This window comes from Phodopus roborovskii, unplaced genomic scaffold (assembly GCF_943737965.1).
Source record: "Phodopus roborovskii unplaced genomic scaffold, PHOROB, whole genome shotgun sequence".
NCBI classification, from domain to species: domain Eukaryota; kingdom Metazoa; phylum Chordata; class Mammalia; order Rodentia; family Cricetidae; genus Phodopus; species Phodopus roborovskii.
This window is the reverse complement of record NW_026126571.1, coordinates 11,911,292-11,927,608: the sequence shown is the minus strand read 5'-3', so window position 1 is coordinate 11,927,608 and position 16,317 is coordinate 11,911,292. Positions and strand designations below refer to the sequence as shown.

The following is a 16,317-nucleotide window of genomic DNA, read 5'->3' as shown; positions in this document are numbered from 1 at the left end:
GAAGCATATCTTCACATCTAAACAAATCTGGATAATTTTAGAGTTTGAGTAAATTTTATGTTCTGGATATACATCATTATGTTACCAAATGAACAGTTCTTCAACATGTTTACGTACCTCCTAAATTCATATTTTGTATACCAATATGATGGTGTCTAGATGCTATGGACAGGATTAAAGGCCCCAAATGCTTAATCCCCATTATTGGGATTGGGCGGTTCTCTGAACTTGTAGGTAGTAGGGTATTATATGAGGTCCTTGGTAATGATGCTACATTCAAAAGGAGTTAATGGGACCCCAACCAGCAGTCTTCTCCCTCTCTTGTCCCTTCTCTCTCTTTCTCTCTTCCCACAAGCTCTAGTTCATGATAGGAATATTTTACTCTACCACACTTTCTTAGTTGTGACTGTCTGGCACCTCAAAAGAGTCAGAGAGAAATGGGTCTACCTCATCTGGGACTAGAACCTTCAAACCTTCAAACTTTTAGAAGTTAACTATGTCAGATATTTTTATTCTAGTGATACAAAGATAACTAATATAGGAGGTAACTGGAGGGAGACTCCTCCTGAATGACAATAGTCCTGTATTGTGGAGGTAGAGAGACCAGAGACTTGTCCTCCTACCATGCAAATAGAGAATGCCTGTCTGCAAAACAAGAAAGACATCCTCAACCAGAATCTGACCATAAACTCATCCTGATCTTTAACTTCCAGCTTACAGAGCTTTGAGGAAACAACACTCTCTGTTTAAGGTCCTCATTCTGTAGTAATTTGTTATATCAGCCCAGACTTAGACACCTGATCAGATCCATTCAGGAACCAATACCTTTGCATTGGCTTGTATAGTTTGAACACACAACGTTTCCCCCAAAAGCTGGTATGCTGAAGAGTTGGTTCCCACTACAATGTTCAGAGGTAGAGTTTTGGGGAAGCATTTAGATCATAAAGGTTCTGGCTTTATCAATGGACTAATCCATTGATGAATTCACAGGATATTTGGAGGAGATGGGAACTCTGGAAGCCAGGAATGATCAGAAGAAATGAATTCTGGGGCCATGTCTTTGAAAGCCTGTATTATATCTCTAGTCTTTTCCACTCTCTGTCTTTCTGTTTCCCAGAAGCCAAACAGTGATCAGCCTTGATCCCTAAGATGTGATGGGGTTGATCGACCATGTACTGAAACCATGGCTCAGACAAGCCTTTCTTCCCTTTCAACTATGTCTCACAGCAATGAAAATTAATACAGCACGCTACTCTTGCTGAATTCAGGACCAACAAAAATAAGTTCCCTTGTCTAAGCCCTTGGAAAAAGTGTTTCAATGTGGAATATGACTGAGGTGAGGTTCGTGTGCCTTTTGTGAGTATTCTTCCCTGAATAGTCAGGATAGGAGAGTTGCTTGAAGAGTTCCACTGAAACATTTATCCTGTGACACCATCACTGCCATTAGAACTTTATTTACACTCAGAGGAGTCACTATGTTGCATACTAGATCCCCATTCACAGAGTTTCTTGTCCCAGCAGCTGCCTGACTCCTAAATTTTTCACAGATAAAGACATATCTCTTCTCTGGGACAGCACATACACACAATAGATCTATTGCAGCCCCAGCCCCCGTGGTACAAGTGAGCACAACCCTACAAGCACCGAACCTTTTCTTGGAGTTCGATGAGAAGTGCCATACTCTTTTGCTCTCTCCCTCAGTGTTCCTTGTTTCTAGAGATTCTCTACAATTATCTAGCACACGGATACACTGCTTTGTTTCCAGTTCTCCCACCTGTGTACCACACAGGTGCACAGAGACTTTCATTCACATCTTTTATGAGGCATGGGAAGCTAAATACTAAGTTAAAGGTGATAGAAACTCCGCAGAACTATGAAGTGCGACTTGTTTTGTAACAGGTGATCTCGTTGTAGCACTCAGACATTAACTGCCTGTGATGCAGGTGAAATGGGCATAGGTTTGACAAGAGTCACAGATGTGATAGATGATAGTACAGCGGCAGCATCTTGATTGAAATGCCCCCTCATCCTTCTGGAACACACACTGGGTGTGACTATCCATATGTTTGCAATACTGGCTGCATTCTTATTTACAAGTTGCAGTCCAATAAAAATTAGCTTGGCATTTCCTTTATCCATTCTTGACTTCCTCTACTTTTTTGTCATCCTAACCCCTCTTCATACCGAACAGATTTTCCACTTTAAACTTACTGTTTTTAATTGAGGAGAATGGCCACACCAGCACAGGGTGTTGTTTTTATAGTTGACTCTTGGATGGGGAGTGTACTAATACCCTCACTACTCGTTCTTATCTAGCTAGCAGCCACTAAGATCTTGTTTCTGCAGTTGGAGACAGGATAAAATTCAAAATGGCTGACTGTCCTTCAGCGGGAATCAGAGGAGGTAACCACAGCTTTTATCCAGAAGTTCCAGCTGAGAACTCCTTTAAGTGGTTGCAGTTACTTCCTAATTAAATAACTAAAAATAAGTATGAGAAAGAAAATTGTCCTCGATCCTACTCTTGCAATACTATCTCTCACATGTTGGTATGTAACCTTACTCAAATGCAAAATTCAAATATCTTAAATATTTCAAGTACTTGAAACACTACATAGTAAGTTCCTTTTTGTCGCTTAAATGCACATTCCTTTGTCCCTTACAAGGAAAACATGCTTATGTGCTGTTTGAATTTCTTTTTCAAACAAATGCTTATTATTTCTCTTAATCCATTTTTTAAAAAAGAAAACATTCCTTTCACTGACCTGTAAACTTTTGTGTTAGAGCCCAGATCAGGCACTGCTTAGATCATGCCATGTATAGTTACGTCCCCTCCAACCCCATAGCTGATTCTGTGTACAGGCCCAAGGGTAAAGAACACGCATCACATATGATGGTTGCACATTAACTAAGTTGGCTCCTCCTTTCCACTTTCCTTAAAGCCTCAAAGTCCCATGTTCTTTCCTCAGCATGAAAGACCTCCTCCTCTTCCCCCATTGCAGAGTCAGAGACAGCCAGAACCTAGACCCTTACCACCATCTACTTATCAACCATGTCATGGCAAAGAACCTAGCCCTGATATGGGTTTTGAAACCTCAAAGTCCACTCCCATGACACATCTCCCTCCACAAGGTCAGCACATCTCCTGAGCCTTCCTAAACAGTCTTCTAGTTGGGAACTAGGCATTCAAGAATATGTGCCTGTGGGAATGTTCTTATTCAAACCACCATAATGTTCTTAGGAGGTGATGGATAAATTGTGATACATTAAAGCCATGGAATAATATTCGCCACTAAATGTAAACATTCTATTAAGCCATGAAAACACATGAAAGGAGTTTAATGAAGAAGTTATACACAGTATTATTCCAACAATATGACATTCTTCATAGGGAAAAACTATGGACATAGCAAAAAAGACCAGTGGTAGCCAGAGATTGTGGGAAAACAAAAATGAACAAGTAAAACACAAAGGAGTTTTAGGTTGACTGATTGGTCATTAGATATTTGTGAAATACCAGGGATGTACTCTAATGAAACTCTACAGACTCGAGGGGACAATGACGTGCCATGATAGTTCATCAGTTTTCATAGATACGACATTCTGGTGTGGAGTGTTGCTAACAACAGAGGCTGCACACATGTGGGGGCCAGGAATATATCAGAGATATTTGTGTACTCTGCTTATTTTGTCTGTGAGACTAAAACTTCTCTGAAAACACAGAACCTATTGTGATAGCTAATTTTTATTAGGTTGGCTGAACTAAAGCATGATCAGAGAGCTAGTAAAATGTATTTGGGTACAGTTATAAACGTTTCTGAATGAGATCATTATAATCTTGTCTTTTTCTGGAGAGATGTGAACATAAATCTATTCCTTTCAATTCAGTGGAAAATGACTTTGTAAGGCATGTTCTTATGAATTTTAGAATTTTGTTGCTGTTTTAAATTTCTCTTTTTATGCCTAGTTTTACAATTTTTTTTTTTTTTTTTTTTTTTTTTTTGGTTTGGAAAAGGGATAACTCTCTTATGTTTTAAAAGAACCAACTCTATTTCATTGAATTCTTTTGTATTTTTCTTTTCTGTTTCATTTCATTAATTTGTGTCCTTACCTTTCTTTCCCCCCCAAGACAAGGTTTCTCTGTGTAGCCCTGGCTGGTTGTCCCGCAACTCACCCTGTAGACCCAGTTGGCTTTGAACTCAAGAGATCCACCTGCCTCTGCCTCCTGTGTGTTGGGTGATCCTTTAATAAGGTGTGTGCCACCAATACCTGGCATGTCCTGATCATAATATTTATCTGTACTCCTTTTACACTTGGCTTGTTTTTGTGTCTCTAAGGCTGCGAGGTCCATGCTTATTAATTGGAGTCTTACTTTTTCATGTGAGTATTTATCTGTGTGACCTTCCCTCTGAGTGCTGCTCCCATTATTTCCCACAGGTTTCCATTTTCATTCAGTTCTAAGAATTTTACATTTTCCTTCTTGATTTCTTCTGTGACACTTTCGTCATTGCATGATGTCTAGCTTTATTCCACTGCGGCCAGATATAATGCAAGGAGTTATTTCAACTTTCTTATATTTTTTGGGACTTATTTGAGTCTTAATATATGATCTATTTTGAGAGAAGTCCATGGGCTTCTGAGAAGAATATGTGTTTTGTATTATTTTGATGGAATGCTCTGTAGATATCCATTAAGTCCATTTGATCTATAATGTCATTTAACTTAGATGTTTCTGTTTGTTTTGTCCAGATGATCTGTTTAAGGGTAAGGGTGCGGTAGGTATTGAAGTCACCCACTATCAGTGTAAACACACTGTTAATCTGTATTTTAGTTTCCTTTCCTATTGCTGTGAAAAAACACTCTAAACAAAAACAACTTAAGAGATAAAGTTTGTTTTAGTTCGTGGTTCAAGATACAGTCTGTTAAGCAAGGAATTCAGAGCAGCAGGAGCTTGAAGCAGTGGGTCACATGACTGCCACAATCAGAAGAGCAATGAATGCATACCACACATTCTTCAATTCCCCTCTCTATGTATATGACCCAGGACCCCAACAAGGAAATACCCACAGTAGATGAGTCTTCCCACCCCAGTGAAAATGACCAAAATAATGCCTCCCAGGCATCTCCCAGATGATCCTTGATTCAGTTAAGTTGACAATACTAATCATCACAGTCTGTGGATTTGTTTTAATGAGATTGAGTGCTATTGTATTTGATACACGTACATTTATAATTGTAATGTCCTCTTGATGGGCTTTGCTTTTAATCATCTTAAAGTGACCTTCTGTCTCCCTTCGGAGTAGTTTTTGTTGGAAGTCCATTTCAACAGACATTCCTGATTGCTTTCTGATTCCTTTAGCATGTTATACTTTTTCTTTATCCTTTTATTCTCTCCGCTTAAGGTAGTATCTAACTTTGATGATCGGGTGTTCTTCTTGAAGTCGGAAAAGAGATGGCTCATGTTTTTTCTTTTTGTTTTAATTTTAAAATAACATCTTATTAAGTCTCTGAAATTTTTATACAACGTTATTTGATCTTTTCACCCCAATTTCTTCCAGATCTACCATAGTCTTCTTACCCACCCAACTTCTTGTTTCCCTCTCTGTCTCACCCACCCAATCTTCCAATCTCTCTTTTTAATTCCATTGGGTGCAGTTTACATTGGTTAACTTTTCTTGGGTATGGGGCCTATCCTTCAGTATGGTCAATATATCAGAATTTACATAGTTAAGGAAAACTGACTCTGCCTTTGCTAGCAGCTGTTAAATGTCAATTATCTCCTCAGCTAAGAATGGTACTACATCAAACTTCTTGCTGGGACTTTGTCTGACTTAAACTTTTTTTTTTTAATTAGAAACAATCTTATTTTATATATCAATCTCAGTTCCCTCTCTCCCATCCTCCCATTCTCCCCCTACTGACCTCCATCCCATCCCTCTTCTGCTCCATAGAAAGGGTGAGGCCTTCCATGGGGGATCATCAAAGTCACATCATTTAGGGCAGGGCCTAGGCCCTCTCCTGTGTGTCTAGGTTGAGAGAGCATCCCTCTACGGGAAATTGGCTCCCAATGTCAATTCATACAGAGATAAATACTGTTGAATCTTGTGTATGCTGTCAATCACTGTGAGTTCCTGTGTTTATGCCTCCTTGTGTCCAGAAAACTCTATTTCCTTGAAGCCTTCCACTATTTCTGGCTCTTAAAATCTTTCCACTCTCTTCCATGATTATCCCTGAGCCTTAAGTTGTGGCATAGATATTCCATTTAGGGCTGAATATCCCACAGTCTGTTATTCTCTTATTCCAGTAGCGGATCTCTGTGTTAATCACTATCTGCTAAAAGAAGAAGCTTCTCTAATGAGGGTTGTGCTGTTTTTCCTATGGCACAGGCTTTGCTTTAACCTGCCGCTGTTTTAGCCAGCAAATATGGCTCCACAGTTACTGGCCTGCCTTTTTAGCCATTGCCCGGTTACTCAGGCTAAGGCCTGTTCCTGCAGGTACCGGGTATAAGCTTTTAATTAAATCGCTGTATGTCAATACTATTCAGGAGTCAAAGACTGGGGCGACAATCTGCTAGCTCAGAGAGGCTGAGTAGCAGCCAGCCGACATTCTGTCATTGCCAGCATCTCTGAATGAGAGCATCCTTTTGCTCTGCCAAAACAAAAGAGCCCACTCTACACTGTGTGTTTATCATACTTTTAAAAACAAATTTTATTTAAATTAAAAACAATCTTATTTTACATACCAATCCCAGTTTCCTCTCCCTCCCATTTTCCTATGCCCCCACTAGCCCCCATTTTGCCCCCTATACACTCCCCGGGGAGGGTGAGGCCTCCCATGAGGGAGGGATCATCAAAGTCTAACATCATTTGGGGCAGGACCTAGGCTCTCCCCCATGTGTCTAGGCTGAGAGAGTATCCCTCCACAGGGGATGGGCTCCTAAAGCCCATTTGTGCATTAGGGATAAATACTGGTTCCACTGCCCAGGCCTCCAAACTGACACTGATGTTCAGGGGGCCTGGTTCCATCCTATGCTGGTTCCCCAGCTGTCAGACTAGGGTCTGTGAACTTTCACTTGCTCAGGTCAGCTTTTCTGTGGGTTTCCCCAGCATGGTCTTGGCCCCTTTGCTCATCACTCTTCCTTCTCTACAAATGGATTCCAGGAGTTTGACTCAGTGCTTGGCTGTGAATCTCTGCTTCTGCTTCCATCAGCTACTGGATGAAGGCTCTATGACAGCATTTAAGGTAGTTATCTATCATAAAGAAACATCTATCATTTTATAGACATCCTATGAGTCTCTATGATTACTTTCTATCAACTAGTTGCTAACTTGGCCTCCTGACCCAAGGTTGATTTTATTTAATTAACACAAATGCAAACTTGGGGTTCACCGTGTTATTGAATATCCTACAGCAGAGTTGAGTGACACACTGATCTATGAGTATAGCAGTAAGTCATTAGAAGTTTAAATGCTATGCCCATTTAGTAGAACAATAGTAGTAGGTTCTCTCTTAGGGCCTTAGGATACTGACCTTATTAACAGTGTAATATGTTTGTCCCATCTCATGAACTGAGCCTTAGACCCAGTCAGAAAGTGGATGATCAGTCTCATAACATTCATGCTATTGTTTCCTAATGGGCACATCTTGCCAGACAGGTTATTATTACAGTATGCAAGGTTCATAGCTACTGATGATTACTTTTCTCCTCCCATATTGTGTAAAGTATCCTCTAGCACTTTGAATGTTATCCAATAGGGATGAAACTTCCATATCAGTGGCTACTGGATTTCTTCATGTTTATGACTCAAGTATGTAGTATCTTCAGTAGAGTATTGCTGTCAGGTGCTGTAGGGTAACCAAGAGCAATGGAAATAGCCTGTAATGTTTGTGGGGGTCCTATGGACTCCATTGGCCAGCAATTCTAAAAAAAAGATTCCTATTCCTGTTACTGGGAAGTTTTGATAGTGCATGGTGTCAGTTGGAATTTTGTTTGCCTCCCATTATAGTGTAGTTCCATTTAAACTCTTTTTATATATGTATATATTTTTAAGATGCATCTATTCTGGTAGGTTTCCTCAAAAAAGGCTTTTAGTGTTAGTCTCCCCTCATCCCTGCCTCTATCCTGCCTTCCCACTCCCACCCCTTAATCATTCCTATTTCTTTCCCTTATAATATTATATTCTATTTTCCCTTGCTTGAAAAATTTCTTTATTACTTTCTTAACTTGTATGGGTATTTTAAACAAAAAACCCACATCTAAAGCTTTAAGTTAATGTCTACATATGAGAGAAAGCATGATCTTTGTCTCTTTGAGTCTGTGTTACCTCACTGAGGGAGTTTTATTTATTTATCTGCACATTTTATAATTTTCTCCCCAGCTCCTTTTTGAGACAGGGTTTCTCTGTGTAGCAGCCCTGGCTGTCCTGGAACTCACTTTGTTGACCAGGCTGGCCTTGAACTCTCAGAGACCTGCCTGCCTCTGCCTCCTCCTTTAATCAGGGACTAAAGTCATGAACTACTACCATCCAGTTTAATTGCATTTTCTTTTCTTAACACATAAATAATATTCACACACACACACACACACACACACACACACACACACATATATATATATATATATATATATATATATATATTTGAAATTATCCACCCATCAGCAAACATAAAGGCTCTTTCTATTTCCTGGAAATTGTGAATAGAGAGACAGTGAATTTTGCTGGGTATAATAACCCAGGTTGGCACCAATGATCTGTCTGAGGCTGAAATATGACATTCCAAACAAATCCTTCTCAATTTAAAAGTTTCTGCTGAGAAATCAGGGTTATTCTAATGGGCCTGCCTGTACATGTAACTTTATTTTATCTTCTGCACCTTTTTGACACATTAGCTGTTCTGTTTTGATTCTAATATGGTGTGTGGAGCTTTTTTTTTCTTTTTCTGATCTTATTTGTTTGATAGTCACATGCCTCTTGTACCTGAGTGTAGGTACAGAAGTGCAGACTCTTCTGTTATATTGACAACATTTCTATGCTTTTAGCATGTTATTGTTTTCTTAGCATCTCATAGACCTTCCATATTCCATTTGTATGTTTTCAATAATGTATCTTTGTTCTTGACAAAGTAAGTTCCAGGATGGCCAGAGCTGTTACACAGAGAAGCCCTGTCTTGGGAAAATAAAAACAATACACATTTGTTTTTCATATCATGGTTGAAGCTCTGTCTCTGCTTACCTAGCTGAACATGGATGTTTTGTTTAAGCCAGAGGGGCCATGGCTTTCTCTGTGAACAGATGGCTCCCTAGTTTCCCTATCATAGAAATCTAGAAAGGGTTCCCATGGGCAAGTGGGTGGATGATCTATGAACTCATTCACAACCAGCAACTTTTTTACTCCAGATTCTTAAGCTAATGTGCTGTAGATCAACCAGGAGTGATAGAATCTCATTAACCTCACGCCTGGTCTTAACTATTAAAACCAAGCATGTTGCTAAATAAAAGTATACCCATTTTGCAAAAAAGAAAATAGCAGCCAGGTGACTTCAAATCTTACCATTTTACATCCACTTAGCCAAAGTATTGCTCCCATTTAACTGATATCTAAAGGACCAGCAGGTGTAGGGACAAACACCTTTAATCTCAGTACTCATGAGGTAGAAGCAGAATTTGAAGCCATCCTGATCTACAGTGAGCTGTAAGCCAGCCAAGGATCACTAGATGAGGGGGTTTGAACTCAAGTGCAGTTGCCCCCTGCTGCATGGCTTGGGGAAGTCTATTGTCTGTATTCCATCCCTTCATCTGTGTAATAAAACCCTGAACTAAAACAGCACTCCTCCCTGTCTCTAATGCTGCACACGGAAAACTATGCAAGAGTGGTAAATAAGGTCCAGTATCAGCATTGTTTTTCTTGAGAGAATGGAAATAGTGGAGAAAACCCTGGTGACTCACATAAGGAAATCAGCCGGGGTTGCTGGAGGCTCAGACAAGCTAAGACCTGTCTGCTTTTCACATTGATCTCAAGCCCAGCACCCACCAGTGCTCACACCAGCCACTGAAAGGGAGATTTTGGAGTGAGGAGGAGCCTTGGAGGAAGAGGCTAAGGTCCTGAAGGTTACTGTTTTAGGAGCCCTGTCCTCAGCTGATAGGCTGAGCGGGAAAACAGAAATATGTCCTGCTTGGAAGAAATGAGGACGAAAGGTCTTCAGCACACCAGGTGCCCATGGCAGACACTTGGTCCAGGAATGCAGTCGACTTTGGTTCACGGAGGCTGTACATGTATGCCACCCTCTTTAGTTCTTAGTTTTCTTGTGTGTGTCATTCATGTGATCTAGAAAAGAGAGCAGTGTAAATACGTTGAACTCATCAAATACCTCATTGTCATCTTCACGGGGGGGGGGCGTTAGTGATTTTTCTCACCCAAGCAGGATTCAATTCAGCTTCTCCAGTAAATGTGAGAGGGTATCCAACTTGGAGCTCTGTAAAGCGCAGAGCATCTACTCTAAGACGAGAAACCGATGTTTCTTCAGACAGCGCCATTCTGACAGAAGAAGGGTTTCTCAGAGAGCGCCTTTTTCAGCAGCCCGCTTCATCCCAATCTGCTTATTTGCTTTTTGAAGGTAAGTTAAAATAATGAAACCGGTAAGCTTCAGCTGGGCCACAGAAATTTAGTTTTGGGAAACCCCTTGTTCATTTTACCCTTTTAAAGGGAAGGTTAGATGTCTTGCCTTCCCCCGAGGCTTTTTGGCTAGGGCCCTAGGGTGACTCTGAAGGCGGCAAGAGAATCAAGACTTCGCAGTCTCTCTCACTGGGGAAACGAGGCACTTCCGCCTCCACGTGACGGCTGGAAACCTGCCTGAACTCGCTCCCTTCCTTTAAGTGGTTTCATATGAACAGGAGAGGAAGTTCTAAAGCTTGAAGACACTCGGTTCTCCCTTAGCGGCAACCTAACCCACCAACGGACAAAAACCACCACAGCCCCAGGCTGAGAAGACAGGCAGCTGAGAGCTGCTGCCCCTTAACCACCAGCATGGCATTTAGGCCGAGGCTCAGTTTGGGCTGTAGAGGAGGGGTGGCATGAGATGGATTTCTGTGGGGAGAAAGCCTTGCATCTAGATTTTTGTGGACTATCAGCTTCCCGGCTATTGCATTGACTTGTCCCATAGCGACACACTTGATTTAGCGTGAGTCCCAGTGAGTGAAAAGGAAACCTTGAGCTCGATGGAATCCGTGACGGGCTTGTTCAGCAAAGGAAAAAATGGTGCAAGTGCTCATAAGCATGGGGTTGGGGAAGTTGCTTAACAGTTGCTCACCACCAAGATTAATGTATTTGCCCAACAGCTAAATGAGATTAGCACCTCCTACTTCAGAGTAGGACACCTAAGAGAAATACGCTTGTGAAACAAAGGAACCTCACAAGCTCACACACCTGAGCTGCTGTGGCATGTTGGAGGTCAGCGTGGAGCAGTCGGCCACCAAACGCAAGCGGAACAGTGGCAACAGCCCCTGGGTCTGCCATCTAGTTGGCAGATCAAGTGTCTCTGTCCTGCGCGGACGCGAGGAGGAGCATCACGATTCGCATCCACCGCACTGGGGTGAGCCCGCACTCCAAGCGCGAAGAGGCGGACCAGGCGACCAGGCGCAGGGCTTGGCAGACTCGGGCTGGGTGTTGGGACACTGTGGAAGTCTGCGGACGGCTGGACCGCTCCCTCTTGCCCTCACGCCCTTACTCTCCGCCAGACCGGATCGACTGGTTCCAGCGGCTCACCTAAAGGAATTTGGGTGGCCCTCCCTCTTCACAGAGTACCCAGCCATCCCTGCGCGATAGCATCAGACTGCACAAGCCTCTGGGCAAACGAAAGCCAGCAGAGGAAACCGATACTCGCCCAGGCTCCACCCCCGCGCGGCTTCCCTTTACTAGGCAACCAAGCCTCACCCTCCTCAGGAACCACCAGAGAACCAATAGTAAATGTTAGAATTTCAGTAAAGCGTCTAGAGGCGCTGCCCCACCCCACTGCCTCAATTTATACCCCCTTGCTCCCCCCCCACTTTTTGCCCCTCCTCCCAAACACTCAATAGTAAGCAGGTATACAGTCCACCCCCAACAGGTGACTATCCTCACAAGAAAGAAAGGGACTCAGCCCCATGATGAGTAGCAGAGACCTGCAGCCACCTAGTCATTTATTTCCTGCTCCTCCACCTGGTTTAAGAACTGTAAGGAAGGTTTGTCTATTAATAAGCAGTTTTAGGAACTACCTTCAAACGAACTGCAATCCCAAAGTTTCCCCACCCTCTGCTGAGGACAGAACCCAGGGCCTGCCAGATGCCAGGCAAACACAAGATCCCAGCCCTCGGAAAACACCAGAACATCAATAGTCAATGTTAGAGTTTCACACGGAAGCGTTAGAACTTAAAATGTAAAATCCAAGCATTAGACAAAGGAGAGCAACACAGTGGTTTAAATCTGGAGGGAATTTTCACACAGCCCATCTTCTGGTTTGTGCCTTTCCCATATTTTATTAAACTCGAGTTGTTGCTTTAAAAAACAGCAGCATTATCAAAGACACATCTGTACAAACATTTTACAAAAGAGAACATTGCTAGTATCAGCTCCATCAAGGGCAGGCAGAATAGACGCAGTCCAACGGAGACGTCTAAAATGTACTCAGATATCGGAAACGCCTTTTCCTCCCGTACAAACCACGGCAGATGAAGAACACCGCTCAGGCTCAATTAGTGAACTTTTCAGTAAGGCAGGGAGCAGACGGATATCAACTCGGGACAGTGAAAGCATCGCTTCCCCCTCTCAAACCATTTAAATCTTTAGGTGGATTAAAGTCGCTGGGAAACGACCCAGAGCTGCCTGGAATTCGCTTCTTAATGAACCCACCTAGCCCGCCTTTGCTTAACTCTGGTCAGGCAGGTTTCTACTGACCGGACAAGGAATTTCAGAAATGCTTCCTTCAAGACCGAAGGCGAGGAGGCGGCCTGAACTCAGCATCTAGCGAATTTGTTTGTGGAGAGAGAAGGAAGAGGTCAGAGCTGGGAGGAAAATTACCTCCTGGCCAAGAATCAACAGGCCAACGCATACTGGTCTGGGGTGATGAGGAAGGCCAGGACCTGCCGGGCATCTACAAGCTAGGTTCGCGTCTCATCTCCCCCAGCTCCTTTAGCTCCACCTTTCTGTACTTTCCTGACTTCCTCCTGTTGGTGACCACCAAGACGACCACACCGGCCACTAGCGCCACCACAACCACAGCGATGACAGCGATGAGGCCGGCGGTGAGACGCTTCATGGAGAACTGGGGGGGCTTCTCGTCCAAGTAGTAGATGAGCGTCCGCTCCACGTGCAGGGGCTCCCCACGCACCTGCACATCCAGGCCGCGGCGGCCAGCGAACAGCGACTCGCCTTTGATGTCCCGCTCGAAGTAGTAGGCGGCGTCAGCTATATCCACGTCCCCCAGTACCTTTTGCGAGGCGTTCTGCCGCAGCTCTATCTGGATGGTGGGCTCCTCGTAGTGAATGGCCGACAGAAAATTGGGGCGCAGCTGGTAGCGCTCCTTGAAGAGCCGCCGCAGCTCCGAGTCCAGGTCAGAGTGGTTGAAGGCTCGGTCGGTCTTGCGGTGGCGCAACTCAATGAGGATGTGGTGGGTGCGCACCACTTCGTCGCAGCGCAGGCTCAGGTCTCCCTTGTCCGTGCGGCGCACGCCCACCGAGTTTACGCACCAGCACACCGAGGTCTGGTTGCACTGGCGTGCCTTGAAGTGACCCTTGTCGTCGCATTCTGGGTCGTAGAGGCCGTCGTTGTCCAGGATCGCGTGCTCGCTAGGCTTCACCAGGCTGCGGCCGCTGCTCCTCCGGGTGCTCATGCGAGCCTTGAGCAGCAGGCACTTGGAAGTCAGCGTGGAGCAGTCGACCAACATCTGTGAGCCGATTGCCCGGCACTGGCAGACGCCTCCTGTGCCATCAGAGCTGCAGATGGTCATCTTGTTGGTGGGGCACGTGCAATTGTTCTGTGCCACGCAAAAGCGGGTCACCACCGCCAGTAGCAGCAGCAGTGGTGCTAACTCCGAGCCCCTCGCCATGGTGGGGTGGAGGAGAGCAGTCTTAACTGACCAGGAGCCTGGGTTCTGAACGATCAGGCTAGGTAAAGACACTTCAGGCAAATGCTGTCAGGAAGCTTCCTCAGGCTCTTATACCCTCCTGAACCTGCAGGACTGGTTAGCCAGTGACTCACCCAATGGAATCTGGGTGGTACTCTCCATTCCCAGGTCCCACGGAGGAAGCCTCCCGAGATAGGATCTGGCAGGGGAGGCTGCTCCTGCCATCTGCTGACCAAAAGCACATAGAGGAAACCGGTATTTACCTGGCCCCACCTGGGGGACGCTGCCCTCCTTATGGCTCAGAACTAGGGCGTCCCACCTCTCATAGCGCAGCCTCCGGAGTTCCTCCAGAGGCCCGGCTCCTGACCGCCACACCACTCTCATTCCAGCTCCCATAATCCCATACCTCCTCCCATTCTCTCCGGACTCCTGTCTGCAGTCTTCCTTCCCTCTGTTCTTGATCCACTTCACCTCATTAACTCCTCTACAGAGTTCTTTCGCGCTTGTCACCAACATTAGCATGTGGCCTTGCCTTTCAGGACTTAAGTGGGACTGTCTGTAAGTCCTACTCTAGGAGAGACGATGCAGATGAGGGAGACCCGAAGTCACCATCTTTTAATTTCCCAGGATTCCTTCCGGCCTGGGTCTTCTGTTTGGTTATAAAAACTATAAATAAAGACTTACGAAAACAAAGTGTTGCAGAACGTGAAGACAGGCTAGGGAAACGATCCCATTACTACATCACCTACAGAGTCCAGTTGTCCTGGTGTGCCATGGATTAGAAGTTCTGTTGAACTTAGAAGTTTTGTTGAACACACACGCATGCCAATACTTGTTAAAGATAACTGGGAGGAAACAACATTTTGGAGAGTCTGTAAGACTACTAGAGACATCTTGTACAATTTGATTCTAAGAGAGGAAATCATTGGTTTTCCTTCTCAATAACCGATGGAGGTAGCTGAACCACTAAATATAATGAGAGAATGGAGCCTGTGGGAAACTGCGCCTCTTTAATGGGATGGAGGGATAGCAATCTCTCCCAGAATCTAGAGAAAGTCCACCATTCTAAGCTGTGGTAAAATTAACAATAATTAACAAACTATAATTATTCTCAGATCCACCTTCAAAACACATTTTATATATCAGCATTTAATGTATGCCAGTAGTATACTGTGCAAGGGTGTTGTTTGACTACTGGAAGCCAGCCAGGCCTCTGCACCATTAATTTTCAAGCAATTCCCGAGGCAGACAGACTCAAACATATTATTTTGTCTTTATAGGCAGAGGAAGTATAGACATGTGGGACAAATTCTTACCCAGTAGCACCAGGGACACGCCTCTGATTTCCACCCCCACCATCTCTTTAGGTCTATTGAACAACTAGCCTAACCTGTCCAATCTCCATCCTGCCACAGAGAAAGCCCTAAAGCACAAATCTGTGTACATTTTCTCTGTTGAGAATACTTTCCCCCCCACCCCCCTGTGTGTAGACAGGGGAAGAGAGAGACATCTAGACTCTAAGGGTGAAACTCAAGTTTTATTAGTTAGTGCACAGTGTCAGCTGCTGTTATTTGCCATCATTGTATCCCTGCCATCTCCCCAGACTTTTGCATGCTCTGAAACCTTTGCAGAGTCATGTACCTGGATTCTCCTCTTCTCTAATTGGCTCTAGTATACAACTGTGATTTTCTACTCAATCATTGTTTACTTTCTGAAGGGAAAAATGCCTCTTTTCTGTACTCCCTTATCTTTTCATCCTAAGATTAACAAAAACTACCCTTCCTGGGTTTCCATTGCCCATCTGTAAAATTGGTATATCAGAGGCCCCGTTCTTAGGTTATTTATTCTGATACTCAAACTGAACAGACGAGATGGTAAATGGTAAAGCTTTGTAACTCCAAGACAATGTATATTCCAGTGAAAACTGAGCTTGTCTCCTCACCTTTTCCAGTGGTTGTATGAGTGATCATCATCTACTAAAACTGGCAAAAACACCTGGTTTCCTTTATCTTTTCTTTTAAAAGTTTATTTATTTTTATTTTTTCGAGACAGGGTTTCTGTGTATAGACCTGGCTGCCCTGGGATTTATTCTGTGTGCAACCCAGGCTGGCCTTGAACTCAAGAGATCTGCCTGCTTCTGCCTCTCCCTCCCTCACACCCTCAAATGTTGGGCTTAAAGGTGTACTCCACCTGGCTTTCATTCCCGGGAGTCCCAGGCCAGTT

General features: G+C 43.9%; 2 protein-coding genes across 2 annotated transcripts in view; both read right to left on the bottom strand.

Moving 5' to 3' along the window:
* The window catches only part of LOC127235735 (ribose-5-phosphate isomerase), an 877,486-nt gene that overhangs the window by 293,173 nt on the left and 567,996 nt on the right, over window positions 1–16,317 (bottom strand). The gene's annotated exons all lie outside the window — the stretch shown is intronic.
* On the bottom strand, window positions 12,449–14,141 carry Tacstd2 (tumor associated calcium signal transducer 2). Its single transcript, XM_051203108.1, has one exon. The coding sequence runs from the start codon at window positions 14,074–14,076 to the stop codon at window positions 13,123–13,125; it is 954 nt and encodes a 317-aa protein (XP_051059065.1). The 5' UTR covers window positions 14,077–14,141; the 3' UTR covers window positions 12,449–13,122.

Bases quoted from the DNA above. Each gene is read 5' to 3' on its own strand.
- Tacstd2 (XM_051203108.1), bottom strand. From the start codon at position 14,076: ATGGCGAGGGGCTCGGAGTTAGCACCACTGCTGCTGCTACTGGCGGTG.